Below are 17,523 nucleotides of genomic sequence, written 5' to 3'. Positions count from 1 at the left end.
CTTGCTGAAGAAACGTCAAAAATTTCAGTGGTCAGCGGAATTTCAACAGGCATTTGACTGCCTGAAAGTTGTGATAACCAATGCTCCTGTGTTGGAGAATTACAAGTATCTGACTTTAAAGAGACATGCCGAGGCATAGAGAAATGGATGGATCGTGCAGAGACCTTCTTGTCCAAAGAGACTGTCAATCAAGAGGGATTCCAGTTGGAGGAAGAAGAAAAATGGACTATTATTATTATGTGTTGTTTGCATGTGTTGTTTTTTGAAACGAAAAAGTACATTTACTGTGTGCATTTCTTAAAGGATAGTGAAAAGGTGAAAAATGAAACCATCTTGAAGTTGATGGTTTATTTTTTTTTATTGGGGAGGTGTCATGAGAATGTTACTTTAAGAAATGTTTGGCTGCTCATGTTACTGCAGTGATGTCAGAGTGTGGGTGGAGCTGAGCTCTGGCTCTGCTTTTTAGTTTCAGTTTGAGGAAAGCTTGGGTGTGCCTGTGTTTTTTTGGTTTCATTTCAGTGTTGGAGCTTAAGCCAGACAAAGCAGGTGTACTGTTGTTCTCTCTGCCATGCAAAGACTATCTCTTGATCATTTGGTGAATTCAGAATTATAACTGTTCTCAGTAGTGAATTTAATCCTGATATGCTTCTGTTAAAAGGCGTTTCTTTTGTCTTCTGGATGTTGTGGGAATATATTGAGGATTAGTTAGTGTTGTAGTCTTTGGGGGTTGTATTTGAATTAATGGTTGCTAAGATGTTCACTGCATGTTTTAAAAAGTATAACTTGAGTTCATAAGAATAAATATTGTTTTGCTTTAAAAATACTTTTCGATTTCTGCTGTACCACACCTGTAGAGTGAGCCGTGTGCTCCCCATACCACAATCCATTCAAAGTTGTGGGTCAGGTGAACTCCATGATACACTTTGGGGTTCTCTAAACCATGGTCCATAACACTGATATGATGATTTATTGTCAAACAAGTGGAAGGATAACGAACAGAAGTATGTACAGACCAAATTATTTGAATTCTTCGGGAACTACTCAAAGTCCTGTTGTACATCCTAAGACCAGCTGGCGAGCGTCCCATGTTACGTAACCGAGGTCTGACACCACCAGCTGGTTGGAGGTCGTATTGCTAACTATGTACAATACTATTCACAGACAAATCACCACAATGAAGACTCAGAATGATTTGTTCTGAAGGTGTGTTCATCAATATTATACTAAAAGGACAGTTTTTTTCATTTAAAAAATATACTTTTAAAACCCAGACTTGCTTTGAGAGTCAAGTCTCCTGTTTTATTCTGTTTAACTTGTTAGGAAGCTAAAAGGATGCATGAGGATCACCTCTCATGTAATATTCACAAACTTATATTCATGAACTATTGGAAGAACTGAAAAGGTTTTAAAATTCTGATATGTGCTATTCACAGAGATCTGTAAGAGGTCAATTTAATAATATCTTGAGTCTTTCCACTTCAGTGTATTATTGCTTGCAAGTGTAGCCAGCTACGTGTGTGTGCCATATTATTCTCTGCCTTTGTAAATGTCAGAAAGGCAGGGAGAAAGAGGGAGAGAGAAACAGGTGCAGTAATGGCGTGGAAGAGCCAGTTGGAAGAGAGGGGCAGTCGTAGCATAAGAACGAGCATTGCTGCACTTGCAGACTCCACATTGAAGTATGTGTTTTTAAAAAACATTGCAGTGGCATCCTGCAGTAGCCCCTTTAAGAGGCACTTGGTGTCCTAGAATCATAGAATCCCAACAGTGCCCATCGAGTCAGCACTGGCCCTTGGAAACAGCACCACACCCAAGCCCATAGCTCCACCCTATCCAACTCAGTAACCCCACCTAACCGTTTGGATACTAAGGGGCAATTTAGCATGTCCAATCCACCTAACCTGCGCACCTTTGGACTGTTAGTTTTCATGAATACAGTCGGTGCATTACCCTGGAACTTAGCAAATGTGTGCTTCATACCTGCCATATTGAGGGTTGAGACTGTTTAGCACAGGCAACTTTCTACATTTCTCTACATAATGCACTTGTGGCATATTTAATAACTTGCATACTGCAAATATGCGGAGGCGGTGGCATAGTGGTATTGTCACTGGAAATGTCATCCAGAGACCCAAAGAGGTAATGATCGGGGTCCCGGGTTCGAATCCCACCATGGCAGAAGGTGAAATTTGAATTCAACAAAAATCTGGAATTAAAAAAGCCTGATTGTAACCATGAAACCATTGCCAATTGTCGTAAAAACTCATCTGGTTCACTAATGTCCTTCAGGGAAGAAATCTGCCATCCTTACCTGGTCTGGTCTACAGTGACTCCAGACACACACAGCAATGCGGTTGACTCTTAACTGACCCGCACTGAAATGGCCCTAGCAAACCACTCAGTTCAAGGGAAATTCAAAATGTAGGAACAAAGAAAATTACAGCACAGGAACAGGCCCTTCAGCCCTCCCAGCCTGCGCTGATCCAGATCCTTTATCTAAACCTGTCTCCTATTTTCCAAGATCTACTTCCCTCTGTTCCCGCCCATTCATATACCTGTCCAGATGCATCTGGATGATGCTATCGTGCCCGCCTCTACCACTTACGCTGGTAAATCGTTCCAGGCACCCACCACCCTCTGCGTAAAAAACTTTCCACGCACATCTCCCTTAAACTTTCCCCCTCTCACCTTGAAATCGTGACCCCTTGTAACTGACACCCCCACTCTTGGGAAAAGCTTGTTGCTATCCACCCTGTCCATTCCTCTCATAATTTTGTAGACCTCAATCAGGTCCCCCCTCAACCTCCGTCTTTCCAATGAAAACAATCCTAATCTACTCAACCTTTCTTCATAGCTAGCACCCTCCATACCAGGCAACATCCTGGTGAACCTCCTCTGCACCCTCTCCAAAGCATTCACATCCTACTGGTAATGTGGCGACCAGAACTGCATGCAGTATTCCAAATGTGGCCGAACCAAAGTCCTATACAACTGTAACATGACATGCCAACTCTTGTACTCAATACCCCTTCCGATGAAGGCAAGCATGCTGTATGCCTTCTTGACCACTCTATCAACCTGTGTTGCCACCTTCAGGGTACAATGGACCTGAACTCCCAGATCTCTCTGTACATCAATATTCCCCAAGACCCTTCCATTGACCATATGGTCCGCTCTTGAATTTGATCTTCCAAAATGCATCACCTCGCATTTGCCTGGATTGAACTCCATCTGCCATTTCTCTGCCCAACTCTCCAATCTATCTATATTTTGTTGTATTCTCTGACAGTCCTCCTCGCTATCTGCAACTCCACCAATCTTAGTATCATCTGCAAACTTGGTAATCAGACCACCTATACCTTCCTCCAGGTCATTTATGTAGATCACAAACAGCAGTGGTCCGAGCACAGATCCCTGTGGAACACCACTAGTCACCCTTCTCCATTTTGAGACACTCCCTTCCACCACTACTCTCTGTCTCCTGTTGCCCAGCCAGTTCTTTATCCATCTAGGTAGTACACCCTGAACCCCATACAACTTCACTTTTTCCATCAATCTGCCATGGGAAACCTTATCAAACGCTTTACTAAAGTCCATGTATATGACATCTACAGCCCTTCCCTCATCAATTAACTTTGTCACAAGTACATTTTAAAATAACTTCTAAGGAATTATAAAACCCTAGTCTGTAAAGTATATTAAGGTTTTCCAATCCAGTTCCTACCTCTTCCAATGCATTCCACAGTGCTTCATCAGTGTGTTCATCAAAGGGATCCAGGTTCTTCTTCATGGTACCAGTAAATAAAACAGGGTCCTAAATGCAAAAAAATAGAGTTTACATTTTTGTATTTTCCATTAATGGAATCAAAGGGTATTTTCCCTGGTTTCTATAAAGTTCTCAAGTCATTTAGAATCTCAAACTTTCAATTCCTGCACAGAAATACTGACTCTGTGTTAAATCTAAATGAAAGTTTACAAGACTGAATGGCGGGGGGAGGGGTCAGCATCAGCGAGATCCCGCTGACTAGATTTGCGTTTTTGGCATGTGTCCCCTCTTTTGCCACAGGTGCAAAATCCTAGCCTAGATCTTTGTCAATTTATTCTCCAAATATTTCAATTTCCACATATTACTAATTGAAAAGACTACATGATTGGAAAAGCTAATTTTTAAACATGTTAATTGTAATTTTATATTCCTGGAGGGTGGATAGCAAAGTCAGCATTAAGAACACCCATGTTTAGATTCAGTACATTACGATAAGCATCATAAATTGATCTAGGTTAGGTGTCTCAACTCCTTTCACAGAAAAACAATTGTTCCGATACTGATGTGCATATTTTTCCTATTTATTGCGCCTGGTTTTTCTAGTTATCCCAGAGAGACTGACGATTTTATGCATATGTGTCAAGTCTGAGCAGTTTTGTGTTGATGACAAGTTAGGTGGCAGTTGAGTGGAGAGAAGCAAAGAATTATAAATTGATGTTAAGTGAGTGGACAAAAATGTGGCAGGTAGAATTCAATGTCGGGTAGTGCAAGGTTTGAACCTAAAGAAGTTAGATCAGAACATTTCTTAAATGGTAAGCTAGGAACTCAGTGGGGATTTGTTTAATTCATTCATGGGATGGGAGCATCGCTGGCAAGGCTCGCATTCATCTCCCGTCCTTAACTTTCCTTGTGAAGGTAGTGGTAGTGGCGAGTTACATTCTTGAACCGCCACAGTCCGTGTGATGTAGATAGATCCCGGTCATGTTAGGAAGGGGGTTCTAGGCTCTTGACAGTGAAGGAACAGCTATACAGTTTCAAGTCAAGACAGTTTGTGGCTCGGGGCCCTCCGTCAATTTGGTCTGCTGCCTTTGTTCTTCTAGCTGGGAAAGGTTGTGAGTTTGGAAGGTGCCGTCTAAAGAGGCTTGGCCAGTTGCTGCACTGCATCAAGTAGATGCTGAACAGGTTTAGGATAGTCAGCAGGTTCATTACTAGCGGTGACACGCAATGACCTACGTTCGGGCGTCAACTATTCACTGCATTTGACTGAGGTGATGGGATATAAAGTTGATTATCCAATTTGCAAATGATCCAAAGATAGGTGGCATTGTAAGCAGTTTAGATGGAGACCTCAAATTACAAGTGATAGTAGAATGGGAAAAACTGTGGCAAACAGATTTCAGCGTGGGAAAAAGTGAGCTCTTTCTGTTCGGGCCAAAAAGCGTAGAACAGGGTACTTTCTAAATGGTAAAAGTCTGGAAACAGTAGATATTGTAGTGCCCATATCATTAAGATATTATCTAAAGAATAGAATTAAAAAAGACAGAGCAGCACAGCAGCACAGTAGTTAGCAGCTGCGTCACAACTCCAGTGTCCCAGGTTCAATTCCCGGCTTGGGTCACTGGGTGGAGGTGTGGGCTTAGGTAGGGTGCTCTTTCCAAGGGCAGTACAGACTTGATGGGCTGTATGGCCTTCTTCTGCACTGTAAATTCTCTGATTATTGCCGTTATTATTTATTGCCTTTATAGCGAGGATATAGGGGATAGGAGTCATACTTCAGTGGCACGGTGGCACAGTGATTAGCATTGCAGCCTCTCAGTGCCAGGGACCCGGGTTCGATTTCGACCTTGAGCGATTGTGCGCATGGAATTTGCACTTTTCCTCATGTCTGTGTGGGTTTCCTTCGGGTGCTCCAGTTTCCTCCAGAGTCCAAAAATGTGCAGGTTAGGAGGATTGGCCATGCTTAAATTGCTCCTTAGTTTCCAAATGATTTGGTGGGGTTACTGGGATACGGACGGGCGTGGGCAAACGTAGGGTACTCTTTCCTAGGGTCAGTGCAGACTTGATGGGCCAAATGGCTTCCTTCTGCACTGTTGAGATTCTATAATTCTAATTCCCTTGTTAAAACTGTTGTGGAATTGGCTTTCACCACCTTAAGTGAAATGCATCCCAAATCACGACGGTGTAGAAATGAATATGGCCTCGGCTTCTCTCATCAATAACCGTAGATCAATGTCCTTCTACCACTGGAAACAGTTACTCTGTCTTTATTCAATCATGATTTTGACTCACCTAATGAAGGAGCTGTGCCCTAAAAGCTAGTGATTCGAAACAAACCTGCTGGACTTTAACCTGGTGTTGTAAGACTTCTCAGTATGATTATGAACACCTCGATTCAATCTCCTCTCTGCTCTGACATCATCAAGGCCAGCTTCTCTAGTCTCACCACATTCCTGGTAGCATTCTAGAGAAGTTTCTCTGCAATTTCTCCAAGGCCTTGACATTCTTCCTAAATTCCCGCATTGGGCACAATACTCCGGATGGGGCAAAAGGGGGTGATTTCTAAAGACGTTGGGCATGATCTAACAGAATTGCAACAGAATCCCATGTCGAACGCGTTTAGCCGGATGTTTCTCGGCACTCGCAGCGCCAAGAAAGACCCTGCTATCGAACAGGACTCTGTTGCAATCCAGAGCCTCAGCAGGGAACGCCCTACTGAGGATGTACTTAGCTCCATTTCCTGCACTGTGGAGCTCCACTCACCAGAACTCTTCAGTGCAGGTCAGGACGCTATTATTAAATGGCATATCAATCTCTTGACCCGTCCCCGTCCCCTGCCAGCGCAATCGCCCAAACTCCCTCAAAGCCTCTACTCACCTATAAGGGGGTCCACCCACCTCACATGAGCAATGTCAAGGTGCCACCCTGCCCAGAGTGTAACCACCTGGGGGCCTCTGATCCCATGGAAGAACCCCTCAAGTGCCCCGTTTTTGGGGACCAGTACTGAACAATGCTCACCTAGGGTCTCCGAGGCGAAGACATTAGATCCCAACGCCTCGGGCAGATCAGTCGAGCTGCATATTAGAGTGATACTAGCTACTCACCGGCACGGTGACACAGTGGTTAGCACTGCTGCCTCGCAGCTCCAGAGACCCAGGTTCAATTCCGCCTCGGGTGACTGCGTGGAGTTTGCACTTTCTCCCCATGTCTGCGTGGGTTTCCACCGGATCCTCCGGTTTCCTCCCACAGTCCAAAGATGTGTAGGTTAGGTGGACTGGCCATGCTAAATTGCCCTTAGAGTCCAAAAGGTTAGGTTGGGTTTCGGTGATAGGGTGGAGGTGTGGGCTTAAGTAAGGTGCACTTTCCAAGAGCCGGTACAGACTAGATGGGCTGAATGGCCTCCTTCTGCACTGTAAATTCTATGGTTCTATGATAATATGTAGATTTGCCAAGCTAGCATTTTCTGCACATGCGCGATCAGGCCTGGGGTGCCCTGCATGGGTGGGAAGTGAAGTGGAGCGGCGAGCAGAGCTCCCGAATGTTTAAAAACGGGGCTATGTGCAGCCTCGGCCGAGCGTTCCCTGTTGAGGCCCCTTATACATTGCGAGTCGCGTTGAATAGCCATGTGTTTCTTGACACTGTGAGTGCCAGGAAACACGTGGCTAAATGCGCTTGCTCTGGGACTTTGTTCCCATTTGGTTGAATCGAGCCCCATAACTCTGTTTAAAAAGTCAAAGATCATGGTTGCTTTCTTAACATGCTTTATAAATTGTCCAGTCACGTTCAAAGATTTTTATACATGCACCACCAGGTCACTCCGCATCTCATTTACAATTGCACCATTTAGTTTATCAAAATCTTTCCTTTTAAAATCCATCACTTCACACTTTGATGTGTTGAATTTCGTCTGCCTTGTATCTGCCCATTTCATCAGTCTGTCTGCGGCCTCCTGAAGTCTGCTATTAGTCTCTGGAGCTGATACCGGGTAGTGCCCAAATCCATTTCACACATGACCCTTACTGCTATCAGATAGGGACAAGACTTGTTTATTCACATTTGTTACCGAGACAGAAAGCTGAATTTGAATCCAGGTCTCAGAGGTGTAAGGTCAGCTTACTGTAGCGATCTAGTCCTTCATGTTTCTCCCACCCAAACATGATTAATTATTATGGGTTGTTTCACTAATCTATTACTTGTCAAGTTTATTTATACTTTCACAGAAATATTGGTGAAAATCTTCATTTTTAAAACAGTTCCCCACCATCGCCCCTCAGTTCCCATGGAAATTTAAAAAATAAATTTAATGCATCCAATTCATTTTTTCCCCAATTAAGGAACGATTTAGCGTCGCCAGCTCACCTACCCGGCACATCTTTGGTCTGTGAGGGTGAGACCCACACAGACATGGGGAGAATGTGCAAACTCCACACGGACTGTGACCCGGGGCTGGGATCGACCCCGGGACCTCTGCGCCATGAGGCAGCCGTGCTAACCGTTGCTCCACTGTGCTTCCTGCCCATGGAACGTTTTAAGGGTAATAACCACTTTGCGAATGTCAGAAGCGGTACAAATACAGGTTTGCATATTGTAGGTTAACAAATATATGACAGACCAGTGATTAGTAATTTCACTGAAGGGCAAAAACTGCTCAGAAATGGGCTGCTATTTTTCAAGAAAGTTTGCAAGACAACAGATCTATAATGTATAAAGTATTTACTGCCTTTGTTTTTCTCACTCAGCAAATGTTTCTGATAGCATTTTAATATTACACAGAAAATTCCACTTTTGTATCTTAAATAGGAGTTGCATAATTTAAATTTATACTTCATACTTGCTTCGCCAAGTAGTTTAGAAAACCAAGCTCAGTTCATGCTGGTATAATCATTAACAACTAAAAATATCTTTAAAAGAGTCATTCTGGAAGTGACTGTAAAACAGATTGCCAAAGTTCCTTTCAACTGTGTTTTTTTCTGGGTTCTATGTAGCTCAGTACCATTCACACAAGCAGGGCGGTTTCTAATTTATTTTTAGTAGTAGGCTTTTGCACTTCCAATAATTCACTAGAAGATAGGTGCACATTTGCATGTTTTGCTGTTTTAGGTCAATGCACAGGGTGACACTACCTTGGCATATAAAAGTTGCATAAAGTTTACACAACAAAAGGAACAGGCCATTCATGCCCTCAAACCTGTTCCCTCATTCAATTAGATCAAAGCTGATTCATATCTTAACTCCCACCTCTCCCTGCCTTGGTTCGAACACATTCCTAACAAAAATCTGTCAATCTAAGTAGTGAAACCTTCAACTGACTTAGCTCCAACAGCCTTAGAAGGTTAGTGTTCCCCTTTGTGTAAGGACATCACACCCAGTGAATTGGTAATGTCACTGGACTAGTTACCCAGTTTGAATCCCACCACGGCAGTTGGTGGAATTTAAATTAATTTTATTAATCTGTAATTGAAAGCTAGTCTTAATAATGGTGACCATGAAACTAAAATTGATTGTCATTATACTTCAAGGATGGAAATCTGCCTTCCTTACCTGGTCTGGTCTACATGTCACTCCAGACACACAGCTATGTGGTTGACTCTCAACTTCCCTCAGAAATGTTCAAGGACAATTAAGGATGGCTAGCAAATAATGGCCTTGCTTGTGACACACGATTTCCGTGAAACAATAGATTAAAAACAAAAGGCCTGGCTCTAATTTTAAGGTCTCGGCTGAGCTGGCTTCTCCACCAGTAAAAAAAGTGCCTCTCTACTCTACCTATTCCTTTCATCATCCTAAACGCCTCAATTAAGTCATCCCTTCATTTTCCACATTCAGCAATACAAGCTTAGTCAATGAAACTCCGCCCTCATCATTTTTAACCATACTAGTTCAGGTATATTTATGATGAATCTGCATTGTACCCCCTCCAAGGTGAAGGTATAAATCCTAAGGTGCAGAGCATAGAAGTGAACACAGTTAGGTAGAATCTGGGGCGAGATTCTCCGACCCCCCGCAGGGTCGGGGAATCGCCTGGGGCCGGCGTAAATCCCGCCCCAGCCGTGGACGGAATTCTCTGCCACCCGGGAATCAGCGGGTGCGGGAATTGCGCCCCGCCGTTGGCGGGCCCCCCACAGCGACTCTCCGGCCCGCGATGGGCCGAAGTCCCGCCGCTGATAGTCCTCTCCCGCCGACGTGATTTAAACCACCTCTGTGCTGGCGGGAGCAGGCGGCACGAACGGGCCCCGGGGTCCTGGGGGGCGCGCGGGGCGATCGGACCCCGGGGGTGCCCCCACAGTGGCCTGGCCCACGATTGGGGCCCACCGATTGGCGGGCGGGCCTGTGCCGTGAGGGCACTCTTTTTCTTCCGCCGCCGCCACGGCCTCCACCATGGCGGAGGCGGATGAGACCCCTCCACCACGCATGCGCTGGTGGTGACGTCAGCGACCGCTGACGCTCCGGCGCAAGAGCGGACTCACACCGACCGGCGAAGGCCTTTCTGCCAGCCCCGACGCCAATCGGCATGGCGCCAAAGGCCATTCGCGCCAGTCGGCGGAGCGGGAGCCACTCCGGCGTGGGCCTAGTCCCTAAAGGTGCGGAGAATTCCACACTTTTGGGGAGGCCCGACGCCGGAGTGGTTGGCGTCACTCCGTTACGCCGAGACCCCAGGCCCTGCCGGGTAGGGGCGAATTTCGCCTCCGAGCTTTACTACCGAGTTCACTGTTTACTTACTTTTGAATCAACTTTCTATAATTGAAAGGTGATACAGATTCCAATTGCTCCCTGCTATTGCCTTATGACAAGAGACTCGGGTGGCACATTGGCGCAATGGTTAGCACTGCTGCCTCATGGCACTGACGACCCAGGATTGATCTCTGCCCTGGGTCACTGTCCATGTGGAGTTTGCACCTTCTCCCCGTGGCTGCATGGGTCTCACCCCCACAACCCAAAGATGTGCACGGCAGATGGATTGGCCATCCTAAATTGCTCCTTAATTGGAAAAAAATAATTGGGAACACTAAATTTAAAAAAGTGATAAGAGATTCAGTAAATAAATCCAATTTAAATCCAAAGGATCTTTATGCATTCTGCACAATCACAGTCAAATATAGATTATAAACTTTTATATTATTACAGCCATTTCACAGTTAAAAAAAAATAAATTTAGCGTACCCAATCATTTTTTCCAATTAAGGGGCAATTTTAGCGTGGCCAATCCACCTAACCTGCACATCTTTGGGTTGTGGGGGTGAAACCCACGCAGACACGGGGCGAATGTGCAAACTCCATACCGACAGTGACCCAGGGCCGGGATTCGAACCCGGGTCCTCAGCGCTGTAGGCAGCAATGCTAACCACTGTGCCACCATGCTGCCTGCCATTTCACAGTTAACGGAAAGATATGTCTCCCCTTATTCGTGTTAAACATAGAACATAGAACAGTACAGCACAGAACAGGCCCTTCGGCCCTCGATGTTGTGCCGAGCCATGATCACCCTACTCAAACCCACGTATCCACCCTATACCCGTAACCCAACAACCCCCCCCCCCCCCCCCAACCTTACTTTTTAGGACACTACGGGCAATTTAGCATGGCCAATCCACCTAACCCGCACATCTTTGGACTGTGGGAGGAAACCGGAGCACCCGGAGGAAACCCACGCACACACGGGGAGGACGTGCAGACTCCGCACAGGCAGTGACCCAGCCGGGAATCGAACCTGGGACCCTGGAGCTGTGAAGCATTTATGCTAACCACCATGCTACCGTGTTGCCCCGATTGGGCTCATCAAAGTCATTCAGGCTTCAATCACACAAATTTCTCCCACATGTTTGGGGTGGCACGGTGGCAGTGGTTAGCACTGCTGCCTCACAGCTCCAGGGACCCGGGCTCAATTCCGGACTCAGGTGACTGTGTGGAGTTTGCACTTTCTCTCAGTGTCTGCGTGGGTTTCCTCCAGATGCTCCAGTTTCCTCCCACAGTCCAAGGATGTGCAGGTTAGGTGGATTGGTCATGCTGAAGTCGCTCCTCAGTGTCCAAAAGATTAGGTGGGGTTACTGGGTTACGGGGATAGGGTGAAGCGGTGGGCTTAAATCGGGTGTTCATTCCAAGGGCCAGACAGTGGTTTGCTAAACAAGGTGATAATAAGAACTTGGTGAGTGTGGTAAAAGGTTCATTCATAGAATTTACAGTGCAGAAGGAGGCCATTCGGCCCATCAAGTCTGCACCGGCTCTTGGAAAGAGCACCCTACCCAAACCCCCACCCTATCCCTAGAACCCAGTAACCCCACCCAACACTAAGGGCAATTTTGGACACTAAGGGCAATTTTAGCATGGCCAATCCTCCTGACCTGTACATCTTTGGACTGTGGTAGGAAACCGGAGCACCCGGAGGAAACCCACGCACACACGGGGAGAACGTGCAGACTCTGCACAGACAGTGACCCAAGTGGGGAATCGAACCTGGAACCCTGGAGCTGTGAAGCAATTGTGCTAACCACATTGCTACTGTGCTGCCCTAATTCATGGAATATGGGCGTCTCTGGAAAGATCAGCAGTTATTGCCCCCCCCCCCCCAATTGTCCTTGAATTAAATGGCAATTATGAGTCACATGTAGGCCAGACTAAGTAAGAATGGCAGATTTCCTTCCTTAAAGGATATTAGTGAATCAGATGGGTTTTTACAACAATCAACAGTGGTTTCATGATCATCATTAGACTTGTAATTCCAGATTTTTATTGAATTCAAATTTCACCAACTGCTGTTGTGGGCTTTAAACCTGGGTCCCCATAAAGTACTCTGCGCTTCTGGATTACTAATCCAGTGACAATACCGCTACGCCTTCCCTCACGATAAGTACTTTAAACAACAAAAATTAAGTAAATATAAAAAAGTTTCAATAACTAATTTGACCAAAGGAATAAAATTTAAATGTACTAAATACATGCATTAGAGGTGTGAATTGAATAAAATAAAATAATAATAATAATCTTTATTGTCACAAGTAGGCTTACATTAACACTGCAATTAAGTTACTGTGAAGGGGCTGGTTTAGCATAGGGCTTAAGAGCTGGCTTTTAAAGCAGACCAAGGCAGGCCAGCAGCACGGTTCAATTCCTGTTCCAGCCTCCCCAAAAAGGCGCCGGAATGTGGCAACTAGGGGCTTTTCACAGTAACTTCATTTGAAACCTACTTGTGAAAATAAGCGATTTTCATTTCATTTCATTTCAAAAGCCCCTAATTGCCACATTCAGGCACCTGTTCGGGTTCACTGAGTGTTCAAATGACCTAACAGCACGTCTTTTGGGACTTGTGGGAGGAAACCGGAGCGCCCGGTGGAAATCCACGCAGACACAGGGAGAACGTGCAGATTCTACACAGACAGTGACTCAAGCCAGGATCGAACCTGTGACCCTGGCACTGTGAAGCAATAGTGCTAACTGCTGTGCTACCGTTGCCACCCACCCCCAAACTCCAGCTCAAGGTTTCTGAAGCATGGGAGGCAGAGAATTTCCTGCAGTTCATAATACAGGAGCTACAGAGAGCTCAGGCAGCGAGGAAATGGGTGGCCACACAAGAGGGCTGGAAGGGTCAGGCAATGCACCTAAAACATGGAACACCCAACCCTCGATTTTCAGTAGTGTATTGCAATGTGGTGAGGTTGATGCCGTCTCGAGCAGATCCAGTGCACTGTGGGACAAATGACAGCAAGTTGGGGAGGGGGGGGGGGACTTACAGCAAAATGTGGAAATGCAGTAATTGTCGGGGATTTGACAGGCATGTTTTTGCAACCACATAATGTCTCCCTGGTGCCAGGGTAAACAACATCATTGAGAGGGTGCTGATCATTTTATGGGGTGAGGAGGAATAGGAAAAGGGAACAGTCAGAAGAAACTAACAATGAGGGAATCAATGCTATCGGGAGGAAATGGGTTGACGCCCTGCAGTCAGGGTTCAAGAAGCTAGGGATGAAGTTGAAGAACAGAACCTCAAAGACGTTTAAGGAAATATTTCAGAACACTCAGAAAAAATGCATTCCAGTGAGAAAGAAAGCCTCCCAGGAAAGGACACACCGTTGAAACAAAAAGTTTATAATACCGCAACGATAAATGGCAGGTTAGAAGATTACACAGAATATGATAAAAAGCAAAGAATGACTAAAAGATTAATAAGGAGGGAGAAATTAGAGTACGAGTGAATGCCAGTTAGAAATATAAGGTCAGAATTTTTACAGGTATTTAAAAAGGAAAGGAGTAATTAAAGTCAATGTTGGCCCTCTGGGGAGCGAGAGTGGGGAATTAATAATGAAAATAAGGAATTGGCAGATGAGTTGAACAGAGTATTTGCATCTATCTTCACTGTCGAGGATATAAATAACATCCCAGAAACAATCGCGAATCAGGTAGTGAAGGGTAGGAAGAAACTTAAAACAATTACAATCAGCAGGGAAAAGGTAGTAAGAAAATCATTAGAACTAAAAACTGACAAAGCCCCAGGTCCTGATAAACTTCAGCCTTAAAAGGAGTGTTTCTGTAATGTAGTCAACATCACATTCATTTCATAAAGTGAAAGGTCCCTGGTTCAAAACCGGTTAGAAATATTACTGAATGCTTTATGGCAGCATGGTGGCACAGTAATGAGAGCTGCTGCCTCACAGCTCCAGGGTCCCGGGTTTGATTGCAGCCATGGGTGATTACGTGTGGAGTTTGCACGCTCCCCCTGTGTTTGCGTGGGTTTCCTCCAGATGCTCTGGTTTCCTCCCATAGTCCAAAGATGTGCAGGTTAGGTAGAATGGCCATGATCAATGCGCGAGTATAGGGTGGGGGAGTGGGCCTAGGTAGAGTGCTCTTTTGGAAGGTAGGTGCAGATACGATGGGTCAAATAACCTCCTTCTCAATGTTGGAATTCTATGATTCTAAGTGGCTGCTTAGATAGTGCATGGTTTTAATTTTCCAAAACTCCCTTGATTCGGGAAAGATTGGATAATGGACTGGAGATGGAACTCCTCTAATCAAGAAAGGAGCCAGGTAGAAAGCAGGAAACTACAGAACAGTTAGCTAAACGTTTGTCACAGGGAAAGTGCTGGAATCTATTATTAAGGAGGTTACAGCAAAACACTTTGAAAATCTCAAAACAATCAGGCAGAGTTAATATGGTATTCTGAAAGGGAAGTCATGCTTGACTAATTTGTTGGAGCACTATGAGAAGTAACAAGCAACGTAGATGAAGCAAAACTGTTGGACCAATTGTAGTTAGATCTCCAGAAGGAATTTAACAAGTCACATCTGAGATTACAATACAAAATAAGAGCTCATGGTATAGGGGGCAACATTATTACATTGAGAGAGTATTGTTTAGCTAATAGGAAGCAGAGTGTAGGCATAAACGAGTCGTTTCTGAGTTGACAGGATGTGACAAATGGAGTGCCATATGATCAGTGCTGGGACCTCAACTATTTACAACTGAAATCAAGTTGAAGGGAAGATGTGAAGAGCACTTAAGGAGCCTGCAAAGAAATCCATAAGTTAAGTGGGAATAAAATTGGTGGATGGAGTACTGTGATGAATGCATGATTTTAGATATATTGGATGATAAACATTTGGCAATCTAAGGGTTAAATGCCTAGGTTAGAGTGTATTTGACTGCCGTGGTCCGTTTTCACAAGAATCTTGTTTTGAAAGACCAGAAAACTTTTAGGAGACTGAAATGAAATTGACCTATGGGGGAGTCCTTGGGGTGTTGTGTTTTCATCTGGGGAATTAATTTGTTTTCAGCATGGGGAGGTGATGTTATTGCCAAGGCTTTCAGACATTTTGAGAAAGCATTTTTGAGTTGACTTCTGATCTGGCTAACACAAAGTAAGGCAGTTTTCACTCACGGTAGATTAGTTAAAAAAGATTAATAATATTTAAAGCAGTACAGACTTGTCTGAGGACCGGGGGAAACTGAAACAAAGCAGTTGAAACAGCTTCTTCAAGATATGCAGCCAGAATCAAAGAACAAAACAGTACAGCACAGGAACAGGCCCTCCGGCCTGCCAAGCCTGCGTCGATCACGTATCCTACCTAGACAAACTGCCTGTATGCTTCTGTACCCCGTGTGTTCATGCGTTTATCCAGATAAGTCTTAAAGATCGCTAATGTATCTACCTCAACCACCTCACTTGGCAGTATATTCCAGGCCACCACAACCCTGTGTGTGAAAAATCTCTCCCGCATATCTCTACTGAATCTATCCCCCCTCACCTTGAACATGTGGCCACTTGTAATTGTCATTTCCGCCCTGGGAAAAAGCCTCCATCTGTTCACCCTATCTATACCTCTCAATTTTATAAACTTCTATTAGGTCACCCCTCAGCCTCTGTCCTTCGGGGGAGAACAATCCCAGTTTATTCAATCTCTCTCGATGGTTCTGCCATTTATTTTATAGCTCCCACCTGAATTGGATCTACCAATTTGGTAGACGGAATCATCAGGAGCATAGATACATACAGAGATCTGGGCGTGCAGGTCCATAGATCCTTAAACGTGGCAGCGCAGGTGGAAATGGTGGTAAAGAGCAAATTATATTAGTTACGTAGAACATTGGTTAGGCCACATTTGGAACACTGTGTCCAATTCTGGTCACCACACTACCAGAAAGTTGTGGAGGTTTTGGAGTACAGAAAAGGTTTATCAGGGTGTTGCCTGGTAAGGAAGGTATAGCTATGAGGAAAGATTGAATAAACTGGGATTATTCGCCCTTGATAATAATAATAATCTTTATTTTTGTCAGAAGTAGGCTTACATTACCACGGCAACGAAGTTACTGTGAAAATCTCCTAGTCGCTACACTTTGGCACCTGTTCGGGTATACCGAGGGAGAATTCAGAATGTCCAATTCACCTAACAAGCACGTCTTTCGGGACTTGTGGGAGGAAACCGGAGCACCCGGAGGAAACCCTCGCACACAAGGGGAGAACGTGCAGATTCCACACAGACAGTGACCCAAGAGGGAATCGAACCTGGGACCCTGATGCTGTGAAGCAACTCTGCTAACCACAGTGCTAGCGTCCCACCCATTTGTTCCAAGTCTTATTTTGCTTTCAGTTAAAAGTGCACATGCTCTGGGCACATCTTTTGTTACTGTATCTTTTCTTGCCCCATTGTCACTGAGTGGCAGTATCCTCAAGAGCAACCAGCACTGGATGCCAACCCATTCCTTGGGTCTCACTTGCTCTTGATCCTCAGCATGACGATCTTCCCAGAACTGCACCAATTGGTTTCATGCTTAGCAGTTAACTGTCAGTCACCTTGTGCATGGCAATGCCTCTACCAATCGGAATCTACTTAACAACTAATCAGCACTTTCTTCTACACAGTATAAATTGTTGCTTTCCCCTGATGAGTTCAAGACAAAAAGCTTCGACATGCTTTTTTCCAGTAATACTCAAGTTATGAATATTTATGTTAAACATTTAGAAATTACGGAGTACTGTACACAATTCTTGGGAACCACATTTTAGAAAGGATGTATTAATTGAAGATGCACAGGAGATTTACTAGAATGGTATGAAGGAGAAGGGATCTCAGTTTGTGAAGAGAATGGGGAAGCTGGAGTTATTCTCTTTAGAGCAGAGAATGTCAAGAGGAGATTCAATAGAGATGTTCTAAATCATGAATAATTTTGATAAATTAACTAAGCCTAAACCGGTTCTAGTGGTACAACGATGGTCAGAGAAAAGATTATCAAACACTAGAAATGTGATGTGCAAAAATGAAATTCCTTATTTTGA

General features: G+C 44.7%; 1 protein-coding gene across 1 annotated transcript in view; it reads right to left on the bottom strand.

Annotated features, from left to right (window-relative positions):
• The window catches only part of abcc4 (ATP-binding cassette, sub-family C (CFTR/MRP), member 4), a 655,673-nt gene that overhangs the window by 91,608 nt on the left and 546,542 nt on the right, over positions 1-17,523 (bottom strand). The window contains exon 27 of the mRNA XM_038817953.1: positions 3,722-3,811. Coding sequence (XP_038673881.1) covers positions 3,722-3,811 — 90 coding nt within the window. The remainder of the gene's footprint in view (positions 1-3,721; positions 3,812-17,523) is intronic.

The sequence above is a fragment of the Scyliorhinus canicula genome, chromosome 14 (genome assembly GCF_902713615.1).
Source record: "Scyliorhinus canicula chromosome 14, sScyCan1.1, whole genome shotgun sequence".
Lineage (NCBI taxonomy): Eukaryota > Metazoa > Chordata > Chondrichthyes > Carcharhiniformes > Scyliorhinidae > Scyliorhinus > Scyliorhinus canicula.
The sequence above is the reverse complement of the archived record's forward strand: the minus strand, read 5'-3'. Positions and strand labels throughout refer to the sequence as shown.